Here is a 15,462-nt window from a genome sequence, read left to right as displayed (position 1 = left end):
GCATTCCTTTAAAAGTGTTTCCAAATTCCATGGCTTTCACTTTAAAATATTTGCAGAAGTGATCATGGACAGACAGTACAGAATGCAATACACAGAAATTCAATTTTAAAATGGAAATTTTTCCATTAACTCCAAGATGTTTGGTACTAAACAGCATCTTAAAACATAAAGGCTAAATAATGAACATATGAAGACTTCCCAAATAGAACATTGCTTCTCTGTTTCAAAAGATGAATTATACCAACCATAAAGTCCAGCCACTGAGTCACACACCATATGTACAGACCTTCAGAAAAGCCAAACAGCTTGAGCTTCACCACTGACATTCTCCTCTATTTAAATGCTGTTAAATGGCAAATAGCTCTAGTTTCCTAGCAGTCTTACAATAAGTTGTTTTGTTATGCTAAGTAATGAAGACAACCCAAATTTATTTCACTCATCGTACATATTCAGAAATAAGAAACAAGGAGCAGCGAATTTTAGAGCAAGTAAATCTGTGAATACTAAGAAGAGAGCTAGAGGGCTAAAATTATTGAGGTTTTATAAGCCGCAAGTAACTAAAAGAATATGTATAAATAACACTTTTCTCTCACACTCAGAAGTTAGGATTCAGTTGCTTAAGTGTAAATGCTTTGTGTCATTTGAGATGCTCTAAAAAATCGGAGACATTCCCAGCTGAGTGGCAGACATGACACGATCTGCAGGAGATTTCCACTCTGAACGCGGCAGTAAGAAGCAAAGCAGCAGTTGGATATTTAAGAACAGGCACTGAGTGTCATTTTAGGCAACTCAATCCCATCCAAACAGTCTCCTGTCACCTCAGAAGTGTCCCTGACTAAGCAAAACACAGAGTTACAAGAACAAGACCTCATTTAATCTCTTCTAGAAATCCACAAACAGCTTCTGAAAAGGACAAAATTAGTAGCATTCAGCCCTGACCAATATCCATCAACAAAAAAATGCACACAAGTGAGAGGTGAAAAGTTCGTTCATCTTAAAGCATGCATGGTCTTAAATGAAAATACAGCCCCAGAATGAATGGACAGGTGCTTTTTTTATCATCTGCACAATGTGAACAGGGCTTGAGACTTGATTACATGACTTTATACTGGGGAGGTGATCATTACTGCAGGTAAAGCAAATTAATTCTTGTTAAGCCACATCAATCACCACCAGATGGACAGAACTTTGATAAGAGCTTTGGGCATTTACAGTAGTTTAGAAATTTAGTCAAATATTCACTTGTTTGCATAAACATTCATGAAATACTTGAATGAATCACACAGAATCACAGAATGTCTTAGGTTGGAAGGGACCCCTGGAGGTCATCTAGTTAACCAGATTTCTTGAGAAATACCATTCTGTCAGTGCCCATCATACGGAGACTCGTGCTTCCCACCAGCTCTGTTTTCTGCAAAAATTAACACTCATTTTTGCAGTGGGTGCCCTCACACTACTGGGGAGATCTTTTAGTACAAGATTCTAAACTGGCAAAAGGAGACAAGAATATTTAGCCACGATTCTTCAGTGCCCTCAAATACAGTTGTTATTTTGCAGTTTACAGTCATGGATTTATTGAGGAGAATACCCCAACCTCTCCCCACTCCATACACACGATGAACATTGTGTCAGCTTTACATGGAAAACACATTAGTTTACAATATTAGTTGGAAAAATGCATTGGAACTGTAGAAATATATGGCAATACTCAGAATAGCTGACAGTTCATGAAGTATCCACCACTTTCTGAGTCCTGTGATACCAGTTTGTAACTCAGTGTAAATTCTTCTGTTTCACAATAATTACAGCTAAGTGCCTGAGCTCAGAGGCAGTGGGGGAGTGCTGAATCAATTAGCCTGCCTTCCACCTTTAGCTGTTGTTCCAGGGGGACTATCATCCCACAAACTGTAGAATTTGATAGGGAAATCACTGGTATAGCATCCTAAATTGGCATAGGTTTAGCAGGATATTATCCCACTGAGCAGAAGGGCAGGAGTAGGTGGCTGGGCAAGGGAAATCCATATGCTTAGTTCAGCTCCAGAGCACAGACATTAATTAACACCCATTTATTGGCACTGCATGGTCACAGCCCGGCCAGCCAGGAGGAACAGCCACTTCTCCCAGACCACATCTCATGGCCTTGCACCAGGGACAGAACTGTGCCCTGTTCTTTGTCATTGCTGGTTTTCCTTTTTTATTGCACTTCAAAACTTTCTGCAGGTGGAATTGACCACTTCAGTTGTGTACTTCTGACCATCTAACAGCTACAAATTCCAAAGCAGCTCTTTGGCTGCTTAATTTAATAAATTGGGATGAGAAGTTCTAGAGAGGTCACAATTAACTTCTGCTATTTGTTTTTACAAGTACCATCTCTTTATTGGTAACATCCAAAGAAGACTTTAATCTATTGTTCTTTTCCCATGGATTTTGTTTGGAAAAAAAAGGAAAAATGCACAGTTGGTGTATTTAATGTAAAAGCCCCACTGATATTGGTTTCTATATAGTCAGTTCTGTTTATGCTTTCCATGCAGGGATTGTAAAACCCAGCAAAGAGAAAGTTCTCAGACACTCTGCAGATGAAGGCTTTGGGAAAGTGAGGGCTATAAAGAGCTTTTGCATTCAGATTGGCAGGAAGCAACTGGCTGCTTTCACTCCAAACTGCATTTTCATGCAGGTTGGGGTGAACATTTAGTAACAAAATAATGGAGGACAGAATGCAGAAAGAGTTTTCTTGCTTCTGCATAGGGGAATTATCCAATTTTATCACTTAATGTCTGAGAGAAGACTGACTTCTGTTATGAGCACTTTCCATTCTAAAATAAAACCTGGTTTTTATTGTTACTCGTGTTTCCTTGGGGAAGTTAGAAGAAGGGTTAGAACATTTCTTCCAAAATTTTTTGAAATATATCCATTATGGAAATTACTGAAAACCAGTCAACTTTTCTCTCACATGATTTTACTGATTTATCCTTCCTAGACCATCAGGAATGGCACATTGCTTCATAATCTTTTATGAGGGAACATATGGAAGGTTTTTATAAGGAATGGCTTTATAAAACTTTGAAATTATGATGTCAGATTACAATTTTTAGAGCACTCAAAAGGTTTGACTTGCAATGGAAAGAAAAAAAAATCAGAAGCAGGGAAGAATTTTATCCCTGATGAATTTGTTTGATCATGTTTTCAGTACATTTAGGAAACATAAACTTTTTTCAATGCTATAATCTGGAGATTTAGAATATGTTCTTAATTTATTTTAGAGCTTTTTGACACATGAAAGCAAAGCAAAGGGTGATAGAGAGGTATGCCTAAATTTTTACCCTAATAATTCATATGTCTTGGAAAAATCTAATTTTCAAGATCACTAAATAATATTTTGCAACAGACATCATAAATATTAGAGCATAAAAAGAATTGACTGAAATTACTGTGCTTAACCCCTACTGAAATCAGAGAACACTGAATGGTTGAGGTTGGAAAGGACCTCTGGAGGACACCAAGTCCAAGTGAACAAAGTGAAGATTTCCATTACATTGCAAATAACACAGTGAAACTCCTGAAGGCTGAATTCTGCTCTAGGGTACCTAAACCAGTAAAATCAAACCTGCATTGTACTGTGAAGAGGAAAATTTATACTCTCATGTTCAGTTGCAGATTTTCAAAGGGATGGTCCCATTTTGTTTCCCCAGATTCCACCAGAGTAGTTGACATCATACCCATAAATAACTGTGTCACTCCTCCATGAACGTTCAAGAACTCACAGAGTCCTTTGCCTGCCTTTTCCTGGTGTCTGGATTATGTCTTTCCATGCTTTTTGGGTTTACTCTTCAGTTTGATTTTAACTCTGAATTTCCTTCAGTCTACTGGTTTGGAAATAATAAAGCATTCCTGTGATTTGGCCTCATTTCTGAGGAATAGACCATCCTAGCCCAGCTCTTGGGGAATATATTTTCCAAAGTCCTGCTTTTCTGTATCAATGCCCAATTTCTGCTCCAGATGTAAATTTACAGGGTCTGCCTGGAAACATGGAGAAGACAAACACTGGGCAGGGCAAAGCTGCTGTTCAGGTCTCCAACCCAGCTGAGTTTAACCTTGAGATCCTTGTGAAAGACAATGCTTCCCTACAAACCTGAACTCTCATTTCTTTACTGGCAGATGGGAATAAATCCAGAGGTAGGAATATTTACACAGAACAAGACAATTTTAGAAAACCTCAATTATAACAACTTTTGGCTTTACTTACGACTTCTCTGGGACAAAAAGCAAATGCTGAAAGAAGCTTACAGTTCCTAAGGAGCAACTGGTGTAAGTTACAGAATATTTGGGGAGAATATCAACATCTAATTTAATTTCCCTTGCTGCTTCTAGACAAACAGGTGATTTGGGGGGGAAAAATGAGGGAATTGCTTGAAAAGAGCTCTACAAACACTACAGGCATTTATTTTGTGATGTGTTAAATGTCAGCGCACACTGAAATTCTGGTTGCTGGGAAGATTGGTGTGACAACATTAATATGATTAAGGCTTTTAACAGCAATAACAACTTCTGTGTTGAATCATCTTTGTAGTCTTAATAGAATAGTAATTGGAAATACTGAGCTTCTATGGGATAAAACAATGTATGCTTAAGCTGTCTATTAAATATTTTTCAGTCCTGCTAAACTGAAAATAGCTTTAGCACAATGCTAAATAAGAACCTGAAATCTTTATGTATTTGTAGGGATGTACGATATCCAGAATACTGCTACAAGCACTGTATGCTGTACATTTGGATTTCATTATCGTGCATTCATTACCGGATGGAAAAAAAATACTTTAAAATTACAGTTTTTATGACAGAAAAAACCAAAGCCTGCAATATCAGCCAAAACCTTTGTGATTAATTTTGTATACATCATTATTTCAGGGAATTATGAAGCCATTAATAATTAGCTACACAAATTCCTTTTCAGTCATCTTTTCATCACCCATTTTTTGTTATTTTGGAAGAAAAAATCCTGGGTAAAATCTAAGCATTCCTATCCATGAAATTCTTCATCCTTTAAGGTAGGAAACTCCCATGTGAAATGTTGATGGGATAAATGGGATGGTTAAGAAGTTCCAGGGGCTTTTAAATTTTCAGCTGCCCATTTTCATGGTATTTCCATAAAAAGAGAAAGATTAGGATTTTATTCTGTACTTCATGTTTAGACATTATAGTCAGTTTTAATTGAATGAGTGGAAGAGCTTTTCATGGGTGACATCTGAAGATGAATGTGTTCATGGAGCCTGCTGTACATTCTGCAGTTCTGCAGCTAAAGCTCTGATTTTCTCCTCTTTTAGCGTTGCTACGCTGTTACGGTGTGAACCAGGGGTAGGAGACAAACCTCACTTTAAGACAATAATCAGTACCACTGAAAAAGCCTCACTGTGTTCAGTTAAAAAAAACCAAAAACATTTGGGGCTCAGTGATTTGCTGTTAAAAAAAGGTAGGGTATAAATTGAGGATTCCTTTCACTATTTCCATTCATACCATTCACAATTCACACTTCAGTAATATCAATAAAATTAAGTCCACAGGTTTGATTTCCTTCCTTGTTACAAACACCAAATGACTTCCTCAAATAAAAGATGTCAGGATCAGAAGTTGAAAGATTGCTATCATTACCATAACTGTGACTTGGAATGAACTTTTTGATTAGAAGTGCATTAAGTGCTGGTTTAGATTTACCAATCCGCATGTGAGAGAAAATCCTCTTTGCCTCTGCTCAGTGAAGGTGCCCCAGCCCACATCTGATAAACCAAGACAGGTTGTGGGCAGCTCCTGTATCTCGCTGATGGGCCAAGGCACATGGACAGGAATTCTGTTTTCTTTTTTGAAAAATGCTGCCGACCAAAGGGAATTATCTGTGCTTGTTAATTATCTCCTTGGTGATACCGGTATATTCAGAGGATTTTCTCTCCAGCTCAAAGACCACTTGGTGTTCAGGAAATGCCATGTGGTAAAATATCTCTCATCTCATCTTCCTTGTGCTGGTTTTGGCAACAGTGACTCTGGCAGGATGGATGTTGGGCAGTCATTGTTTACTTAGGCCACAAAGTCACATTTTTCAATGCTTATAAAGGCATTCACTGAAAACTGGAAGTAAATTGCCAGTCTTACCTAAAACACTTGTATGCTGAAGAATGTGCTCTATTACAGCTGAGAGGAAAAAAGCAGAGAAAGGAAAGAGGGGAAACTCATTTCCAAAGCAGGTAAATTAATTATTGTCAGTCTAGAGAGATATTAACAAGTTTCTGTTGTTTCAGGAAGAAAGGAAATCAATTATGTGAATTCTAGCAACAGTACAGTGATTTGTTTCAGATTTTTACTACTATAAAAATTCTGTACTATGCTTCTCTGGATAAAATATTGAAATTAAGTCATTACTTATTTGCTTTCAAATTTTATTCAGCAGAAATTACCTTGTTAAAGTTTAGTTGAAAAATGACAATATTTATAGATGGATGTTGTCATGAATCTATTTGGGAATGTCTGACTGAATACATTTGCTTCTTAAAATGCGTTTACAGGATTGTCATTAACGTTTTGTGCTTATATTTAGAACATACTTAAACTGAATACTCTGTAACTTCACACCATCTATTACGATGTTTGAAAATCATATTCTTTTCTTTCCTGTATTGCTTCTCTCTGTGTCTCCCTTAACAGCTTTATCATCCACTCCTGATTTATAAGCACTGTTTATCTGTGAAGAAATGTAACATTTAAGAAGCACTATTTTTTGCAAACTGATTTTCCAACCAGGAGTTTGGAAAGGATCCCAAACAGTTTGCATCTAAGTGATTTATTCTTCTGGAACCTGAACTATGTATGTATTAAGAATCAGAAAGGTAATTATAGTCAGCAAAATGGTTTCTTTTCCTCACATCTAAGTCTCATGTTTCCATAAAATACAGTATCAGATATTTATATGAGAAAATTACCAATCCATATTTCAATCCTTCTTCTTGATATTAATCTGCTATTAAAGATATCTTAAGCTTGTTACCTTGCATTAGAAATTTGGGTGTGAGCCTTTAAGCTGTAGGAAATATCACAATGCAAACTTTCGTGGCAGAAGTTTGTATGGAGAGACTAGGCAGCCAGCTGGAAGGTCTATGGGTAATAATAAATAAAAATATTAATATTTAATACCAAAACACAGTAATGGTTGCTATTGAAAAACCCCACGTATTTAAAGATGAGTAAGGCAGTTTACATTTGAAACAGTTATTTCCTGCTTGCCAGAGGAAGGTGTAGCAGGATGCTCTGCTGGGATGGGGTAAAACAACCTGAACAATGCCCTGTATATGCAGAGTTACCCCATGTCTTTTCCAATGCCCAACCACACATATATCTACTAGTGTGTTTTTGCCTCCATACAGAGGAACAAATGAATGTACACTTATCAAAATAAATCAACCAAATACAACTTGTGAATTGGGATTATTGACTGCTTTCAATACGCTCTTTAACCCCCTCACTCCTTCGGCTGTCAGCTCCAATTGCCATTGTCATTTATAATTGCTCTCATCATTGCTTTTATGGTTTTCCTGGACAGGCCACAGATCAGCCATGTTGTGCAGCAAATCTGCCAGCACAGTGCAATCTTGTCTCCCCCTGATATTCATTGATCTTCTGGTTGCAGTTGTTAAAAAGAGCCCCAACCCTTCATATATCTCCTACACACTCTAAATATCTGGCCCTTTAACTTATTGTACCATATTCTTCTCCAGTTTCATGGCAGAGGAAAAAATTGCATATTGTATTCGGGTATTTCAGATGGAAATGCAATCATCTGTGGTTAATAATGATGCTAATTATGAAACATGATGACCATGCATTCCCTTCAAAAGAAAAGGAAAAACAAATAGTCTGGCCATATCTTATCAACAGGACGTTATCTTTTTGTGGCTGTTAGTAGGAATGATTTTTGTCACCTCTTTTTCTCACGTCATCTCATGTCTAAGCATCTAAATATCTTTGAAAGTCAGGTCCTACATGTCTGAATACAGACATCTGAAGGCAAAGGATCCAGAGGAAAGTAAAATCCTGCTTCTCTGGTGTAACCTACAAAAGCAGAATTATGGAATTTAGTTATGTTAGATAGTGTACCCTGGTCAGATTAAGCTGCTGTTAACGGGGTGTTACTGCTGACTGTTTGACAATGTGCTTTTTCTTCACTGCTTATCGCCCTATGAAAGATGTAGCAGCAGAATTGACAGTCATAATGCATGGCTTGCTAACTGCAAAAAGTGAGAAGCAGGACACAGAAATGTGCCTGATTTGAACTGCAGGAAACCAAAATGGTCCCTTGATTTTTAGAACAAAATTCTCAGAATGTAATGCATGAAAGACAAATGTAAATTTTTCCAGAGGTTTAAAAGCTAATTTCTTCTAAGTATATGTCATTCAGGAGAACTGAGTATCGTGGATTCTTAACTTTTGCCAGCAACCTTCAACACATGGATGCATGGTGGTTTGCATTTGTAATCTGAAATGTCCACATGGATTCATGCATGTGTAAACACAGCTCAGGACCATTGATATTAATTACACTTCTTCCAGTACCAGTCAGGAAGGGTAACCTATTTTGCAAGAAGGCTACAGATACTTAGTGTTGTCTGTGTTATGTGCACAGCTCTAAATTTCAGCTCTGTACTTTGGATGATACTTGAATAAATTGAGCTCATAAATTTGGCTAACAATGCAGGTGGTGGCTGCGGGTTTTGTGTTAATTTGATGGCCACACCAACCCTGGATTCAGTAATGTGTTGCAATATTTATCTATGAATTAGGGTACAAAGCAAAATAAGGGGAGTGAGCCAAATTTCAATTTACAGCTCCACTTACTGAACAATTTATAACACAGCTGAGATCCTGCTGTTTTGTCTGTCATTATGTGCAGAACTACAATAATCTTTTATCAGAAAAATTCAGCTTTATGCTCAATGCTGTGTAAAGTCCACTAGCTAATATGACACACATACGGTCTCACCACCACAGTGGACTGTCCATAAGCAACATTTAAACTTTGCAGAATCACATTTCCTGGGAGTAAAATTTCAAAACAAGGAAAGAATATTGTCAATATTGCCACAGAATTTCCTCAATCCTTTTCCGTAGCAACCAAATATACAACATTATGTGTACAATAAACACATCTACTACAAAATATGTCATCTTCTGAAATGGATTCTGAACTTCAATTAACAAGTGGGAGAAAAAGGCAACATTAGATCATTACGATAAAGGCTCAAAGGCCTAGAGCACAATGTCTTGGCTGAAAAAAGAAAAATACATTATGTCCTGAATTTTTGAAAAATAAAAAATGGGTCAGATATTAAGAGCTTCATACTATAAATTACAGTGAAAGAGGATCATGCTGCTGCTATGCCTTTCTCATGGACAAGGTAAGGTGCACTGATTTTAGGGCTTTTGTTGCACTGAATGGGTTATATGTAGTAATTTGAAAAGAAGTTCAATGATTAAAGCTTTAAATTTCATTTGCAAGATGAGTGCCTGAAGATTTCAGAACTGAAATAGTCTTCACGATTTGAAAGCCACTAAATCAGAACAGTGAGGAGACAATAAGGGAGTTGAAAGTGTCATTCCAAACCCAGGCTCAGCGTCTGAGGATGTGAGTTTACATAGAGCCAGAGGTCTAAGCACTGTCTTCATTTATCCTCCTTCTGTGAAGGGACTATTTTGAAAATAATCCTTCTGCAGAATACAAATGTACATAATGCTGTCAAAGAAAATGAATGCCTTAAAAAGATTCCTCTTGCACATGTGACAGGTACGAATCCTTCAGCAGTCAAAATCTGAAAATGAAACCAATTCCTTAGAATTGTTAGAATTTCTAACAATTGAAAGTTATTTATGGTAAAGCTTGTGGGGCAGGGGAACAAACAGATTATGAATGTAATAAAGCCCTTGCATGCACTGGTATTTTGTATTGACACAGTATTACATAGGACTGATGAGATTGTGCTGTAAACTATTGTGTAAGACACCATCAAGCTAAACTAACTAAAGATTCCAATCTGGATTTGTTCAAGCACAGTTACAATAGTCAGGGACCATTTTTCATGCCTTTTGTAGATACAGTTATGCTGTCTGATGTTTGCTGTAGGCATAGCTTTAATGTAATTTATAGACTTTTCATGGAAAGTCTTCAACATGATATAGAAATGAAGACACATCGTTCTTTTCTAGAGTCCAGCTTTCAGTGTTGCTCACATATGTTTGCACTGGAGAAAGAAGTCATTGTTCTTACACCGGCTTATGAAATAGCAGCAGCTTGGCCACAGACATAAAACTCACCTGAGCATGCCCTGACACACCCAAAAGAGCTCCCAAAATTTTCACTGTGCTAACATGGCTTGAAAGGAAACATGGATGTTTTTATAAAGTGCCCAGCATCTATGATAAATTTGCAAGGCAATCAAGCAGTCTTTCATGGCAAACCATGCAAGGAATGATGTTGTTATAACAAAACCAAACAGGAATAATGTTTCCCTTGTAAGTTCTGATTAGCAATACCAGTGGATCCAGATTCTGTGCCACGGTGTATTTGCCTTGGCCCAGCAAATTGCCCTTGAAATGAACTCCCTGCTAACAGAAAGCTTCTGCTACAGCAACTGTTCTGCCTACTGCTCTCTGTGATTAGGGATTGCAGCTAGGACAAATGAGAAATGAAGCAATAAGAAAAGGGAATTAAAACTCTGTTTCAGACCTGCTTTTGAGCAGGCTTAGTTTAGCATTTTTTTCCTCCTGTACAGTACATATTCCACAGCAATTTTGAAAACAGTATAATTTAAAAGTTAACATTTGCTTAGCTGGTAGCACCTGATAAAAGCTCTAATTTGTAGTGAACAGGCGAATTTGTTATTGCCCCAGTCAATAGCTATTGACCTGGGACAGCACTTCTGCTCATTACAACCAAATCCTTTTTCTTTTTTGTTCAATAGTCAATGACACTGTAATGAAAGGCACTGCTTACAAACTGATGCAATATGTATCAGCAACAGCTAGAAGTTAATGACTAGTGGTTGCACAGAGGAAAGCATGTGCTAAGAACAGCAGTACACATCTATTAACAAAATTTACTGCATCTGATGTGCCTTTATAGGTTAGTGGGACTGTAATGCACATCAGATAAATAGTTTCTGTTGTTATTAATCTATGTTTTAGCACAAAACACCTTTTAATCATGCTATCAACACACAAATAATTTGGCTAGGACAAAGTTTTGGCTGACTTTTACAGCATACCTTTCAGTTACATGAAATTTGGATTCTGCAATCTAGACTTAGTACTTAGGCAAGGCAACTGCTCTCCTCCAACCTGAAGTCATGTTACTCTCTAAATACCACAGATGGGGCAGTATAAATGCACGGCAACACCCTAAAGATAAACTGGGAAGAGCAGAGTGCATGTGTCCATGGCTCAGCCTGCCTTCAGGCTCCCTCACTGTAGCAGAGCAGTGCTGCACAACCCTGTCCTTCACAATTGATATAACTTGCACTTTCTATGCCTTGGGGTGAACTTTGTTCATAATTCATGTAGCCTATTTTCGTTCTATAATTATGGCTGTATAATTGTTTATTTTTTTTAATCTTGCCTGGCACCAAAATGTTTTCTTTCAAACTTCCACTACTTATTTTATATCTGAGAGATGCCTATTTTTATATGATAGCGTGACTATAACAGTAATACCCACTATTTTTATATTACCTTCAAACAAACATTACATAACATTATTAAAGTTTGTTGACTCCTTGGTGAAAAGCAGAACTGCTAATGACTTTTTGGCTTACAGTTCTCTATCATTCTTTCCTGTAGAACCCAAACAAATACCCTAATATTAGAGCATTGATTTATCTGTATGTTTCTCTTTTTTGAATGCAACAGTGATTTCTCTCTAGACTGATGATGAGACGTTACAGAGAGAAAATTTACAAACGTGGTGAAGATTAAACAATCCTGCCTTTGCCAAGGAAACCATACTGTACTCCCTATGCACCATTTAATTGAATTTAAACAATGCTTGTAAACCACAGCGCTTTGCCTTTTTCAGACATGAGACACACCCTGCAAGGTGCACCACATGGATCCGAATCAGACCTGTGATACTGATTCATAAACTCCCCTGCTGGTGAGGAATGGTGGAATTTAATTGCTGATAAATTCACTTAAGTTCCTACATATTTACATCTCCTGACAAGATCTCCAGTGCTGCTCAGCCAGTACTAACTTGTGTTCCTGTTTGTTGTCACAGAGATGTTACTGACAGGAGAACAGTGGAGAGACTAAGCTATGTCTTTCCTGCAGTGCAAAGAGTTTTGTTACTCTAGTAACTAAAAATACCTAAATAACAATAAATTTATCCTTGCAATACTGTGTGAAGAAAGAAAAAGATCATCATAATTTAGAACCACAGAGAGACAGATTTGAACATGGTCAGGTTGTTCCATAAGTCTACCAAAACTCCATTCCAACAACAGGAGTTCAGGAACTGACCTTTCCTCTTCGTTCTTAGTTTTTGTGTTTTCCAAACATAGCTTTTGGTGTTGTAACGAGGTGAAACCAGGAAATATTCATAACGTATTTACTGTGTTTACTGTGATGGTAAGAGGACATTGCTTTATACACACAACACTTCCCTTTAAAAGAAAAATATAAATTCTGCAAATTAGTGAACAGCACAGCTTGGTTAAGACAACGATTAATTTTGAAAAGAATACACCATGAGTTTTTAAATTCATTACTGAAAAAAACTGGCATTGAGGAAATTACATGCATGTTAGTTAGACTTCTTAGTATTTAAGTGATAACTAGATATTTCAGCCTTTCAGAAAAGTCCATAACACCACTAAACCTGACAGATTTCAGAGGCAAGGGATATCTCTTGTCAGCTGCAACAGTTATAAAGTAAAACATTTCATAGACTATTCTGGAATTTTAGTCAATCACTTGCAAGTGTACAACAGCTTACAAAGAGTTTACTTTTTATTTCTTCAAAATAGGAAATTCATCTCTTCTGGTACCAAAATCAGTAAACCTCAACCAAATAAATAACAAGATTTGTGCAAAAAGAAGAGTGTAGCTGGTAGTTTACAAGAGGATTTGACTTCATTGTCAGCTCGGTAACATTTATGATTTTCTCCAGTTGCCTATAAACAACCTCTTCATTCTATTTAATAAAAACCTGTAAAGAATTCTCCTGAATGAAGATAATTGTTATTAAATATAAAAACATTTTGAACTGAAAAAAGACAGGCTATGCATTTCCTGTTATGGCCCCAAACATTGACAGTATCAACTGTCAATGATTTGGAAGATTTCTGAGAACTGTAAGCCACACTGAATGTGGAAATAATGCTTAGTTTTGATACTAAATGATATAGAATGGGAAAGCCAGCATAAAACTATTAAGGAAAGGTACTAGTGACTTACTTTTTGTAACAACTCCTTCAAGGCGAATGATATTTGGGTGATCAAACTGTCCCATGATACTCGCCTCCCTCAGGAAATCTCTTCTTTGCCTGTCCATATAGCCACCCTTTAGAGTTTTAATTGCAACAGGGATCTCTCTTTTTCCTGGTGTCTTCAGACGTCCACTGCATACTTCTCCAAACTCCCCTTAAATAGATAAAATATCTGTTAAATAAGGCACAGTGCCAGTACACAAAAATAGTCAAGGAACCCACACATCCCGTAGAAGTGGACAGAGAAATAACGGATTGAATATTCAAATTTATGAGTGTGATCATATCCCAGAAAATCAAAATATTCAGCAGTACTTCGCAAGAAATTATCACCTTTCCTTTGTGCCACAGCAGAGATCATGGGACCTTGTACTGTGCCTGCAAAAGCCAAACCTTCAGCCCTCCCCAGTGCAGCTCATCTTGCTTTCCTTTGAGACTGAACATTGGTTTCAATATGTTTGTGATATATAACTGAGGAAGGAACGTAGTGACATGTGGATTTTTATTCCACTGATGACAAAATATCTATGTAAAGTATCTATTTAGAGCAATATTTATCCCTAGGGGTGAAATGCACGAAGACCTGTATGATAAGAAAAGCCCTGAGACTATCAGAACACCTGACTATCCTCCAGGTGCAGAAAGCATTTAAAAAGTACTTTATGCTGTTATGACCTAGAAGAGCACTTGCATGTGATTTATTTAAATGGACTTCCACACCTACTTGAAATTAATTATGTATTCCCCTGTTCAGCCAGCCAAAGGCCAACAGTCTCAGCAAACCTGGAGCTGTGTAATGAGAGGAATCTCAAAACTTGTTTCCTCTGATGTTTCCTTGTGTATGTAGGGCCTGTGAAGGATGTGTGTCTCCCTGCATTCCTCTTACACATTTACTAATTCAGTTTATATGGAAATCACAACTTTCCATTGATCTTGAAGTCATGCAGAAGTTATTTAGAGGCCCTACCAAATACATTCTTGGATGCCTGCAGGTCAGTTTTCAATGGGTCCTAATTCAGTAAATGAAAAACAATGTTCACAGAAATATTTCAAAGCATTTCTCAGTGCAGGATGCTCTCACAGCAAATCTAAATTTTCTACCCCAGTCATTTTGGAGTCAGAACTGCTAAAAACCAAAAAGCAAGTAATGAACAGATATATATTTAACTGGGGATTTAACACTTCATTGAGTGCTGTTTGAATTAGTTTTCCCTAAACTTTAAGGACAGAAGTAAACAAAAGAAAGGAACTCTATTCTGTAACAGCTCATCTTCAGATATGAAACAAATCTAGAAGAGAGGGACCTTAAAGGCACAACCTTAACTTCAGAAAATTATGACTCCCTGATATTACAGGATTAGAATGGATATTGTCATAAAACTTTTATTTTATTAGGTTCTGTTGCTTCCACTAAAACAAAGCAAAGTTTTATTAGTCAATGAGATCCAGGAAGAGTGGAGGGATGAAAAGAACAATTTCATAGCTTGTCTTTCACTTCAATGACAGAGGCATCATCAGGTAACAGGAGTAAAATTAAGAGATGCTGAACATAACCTCTGAATAAATTAGCAGCTTCCTGAACAGATAAAAAAAGTCAAGTTGTCCCAGGTCTTCTTCCTACAGTTCCCCTCACCAATTCATTTCTACCTAATTTCAAAAAATAAATTAAAGATGTGTGCAAATACAAAATATGTGAAAATACGTCATTAGAGAAATGCTCTGGGAATCTTCTGACAAAAGGGTAAATTGTGTGAGGATTTTCCCATATGATTTTGCCCCTTTCAGCTTTAGAAGGCTCTCCTTTAAAGGTTGCTTGCCTGTCTACTGCCACTGAAAAAGCAGTAGCTTATTTGGACTTGTAAAGTCCTCCCATAAAGGAAAGCCATGAAACCTGAATGTTGTGCAGGAGATATGGTCTATCAATCTTCTATTCTGTGACATATTCAGC

The 15,462-nt window shown here is 37.1% G+C and overlaps 1 protein-coding gene across 2 annotated transcripts in view; it reads right to left on the bottom strand.

Annotated features, from left to right (window-relative positions):
• EPHA6 (EPH receptor A6) overlaps positions 1–15,462 on the bottom strand; it is a 362,575-nt gene that overhangs the window by 78,027 nt on the left and 269,086 nt on the right. For both annotated transcript variants that reach the window (XM_017731430.1, XM_017731431.1), the window contains exon 10: positions 13,483–13,668. In XM_017731430.1, coding sequence (XP_017586919.1) covers positions 13,483–13,668 — 186 coding nt within the window. The remainder of the gene's footprint in view (positions 1–13,482; positions 13,669–15,462) is intronic.

The sequence above is a fragment of the Corvus brachyrhynchos genome, unplaced genomic scaffold (assembly GCF_000691975.1).
Source record: "Corvus brachyrhynchos isolate BGI_N302 unplaced genomic scaffold, ASM69197v1 scaffold152, whole genome shotgun sequence".
NCBI lineage: Eukaryota > Metazoa > Chordata > Aves > Passeriformes > Corvidae > Corvus > Corvus brachyrhynchos.
This window is presented reverse-complemented; position numbering and strand designations above follow the sequence as displayed.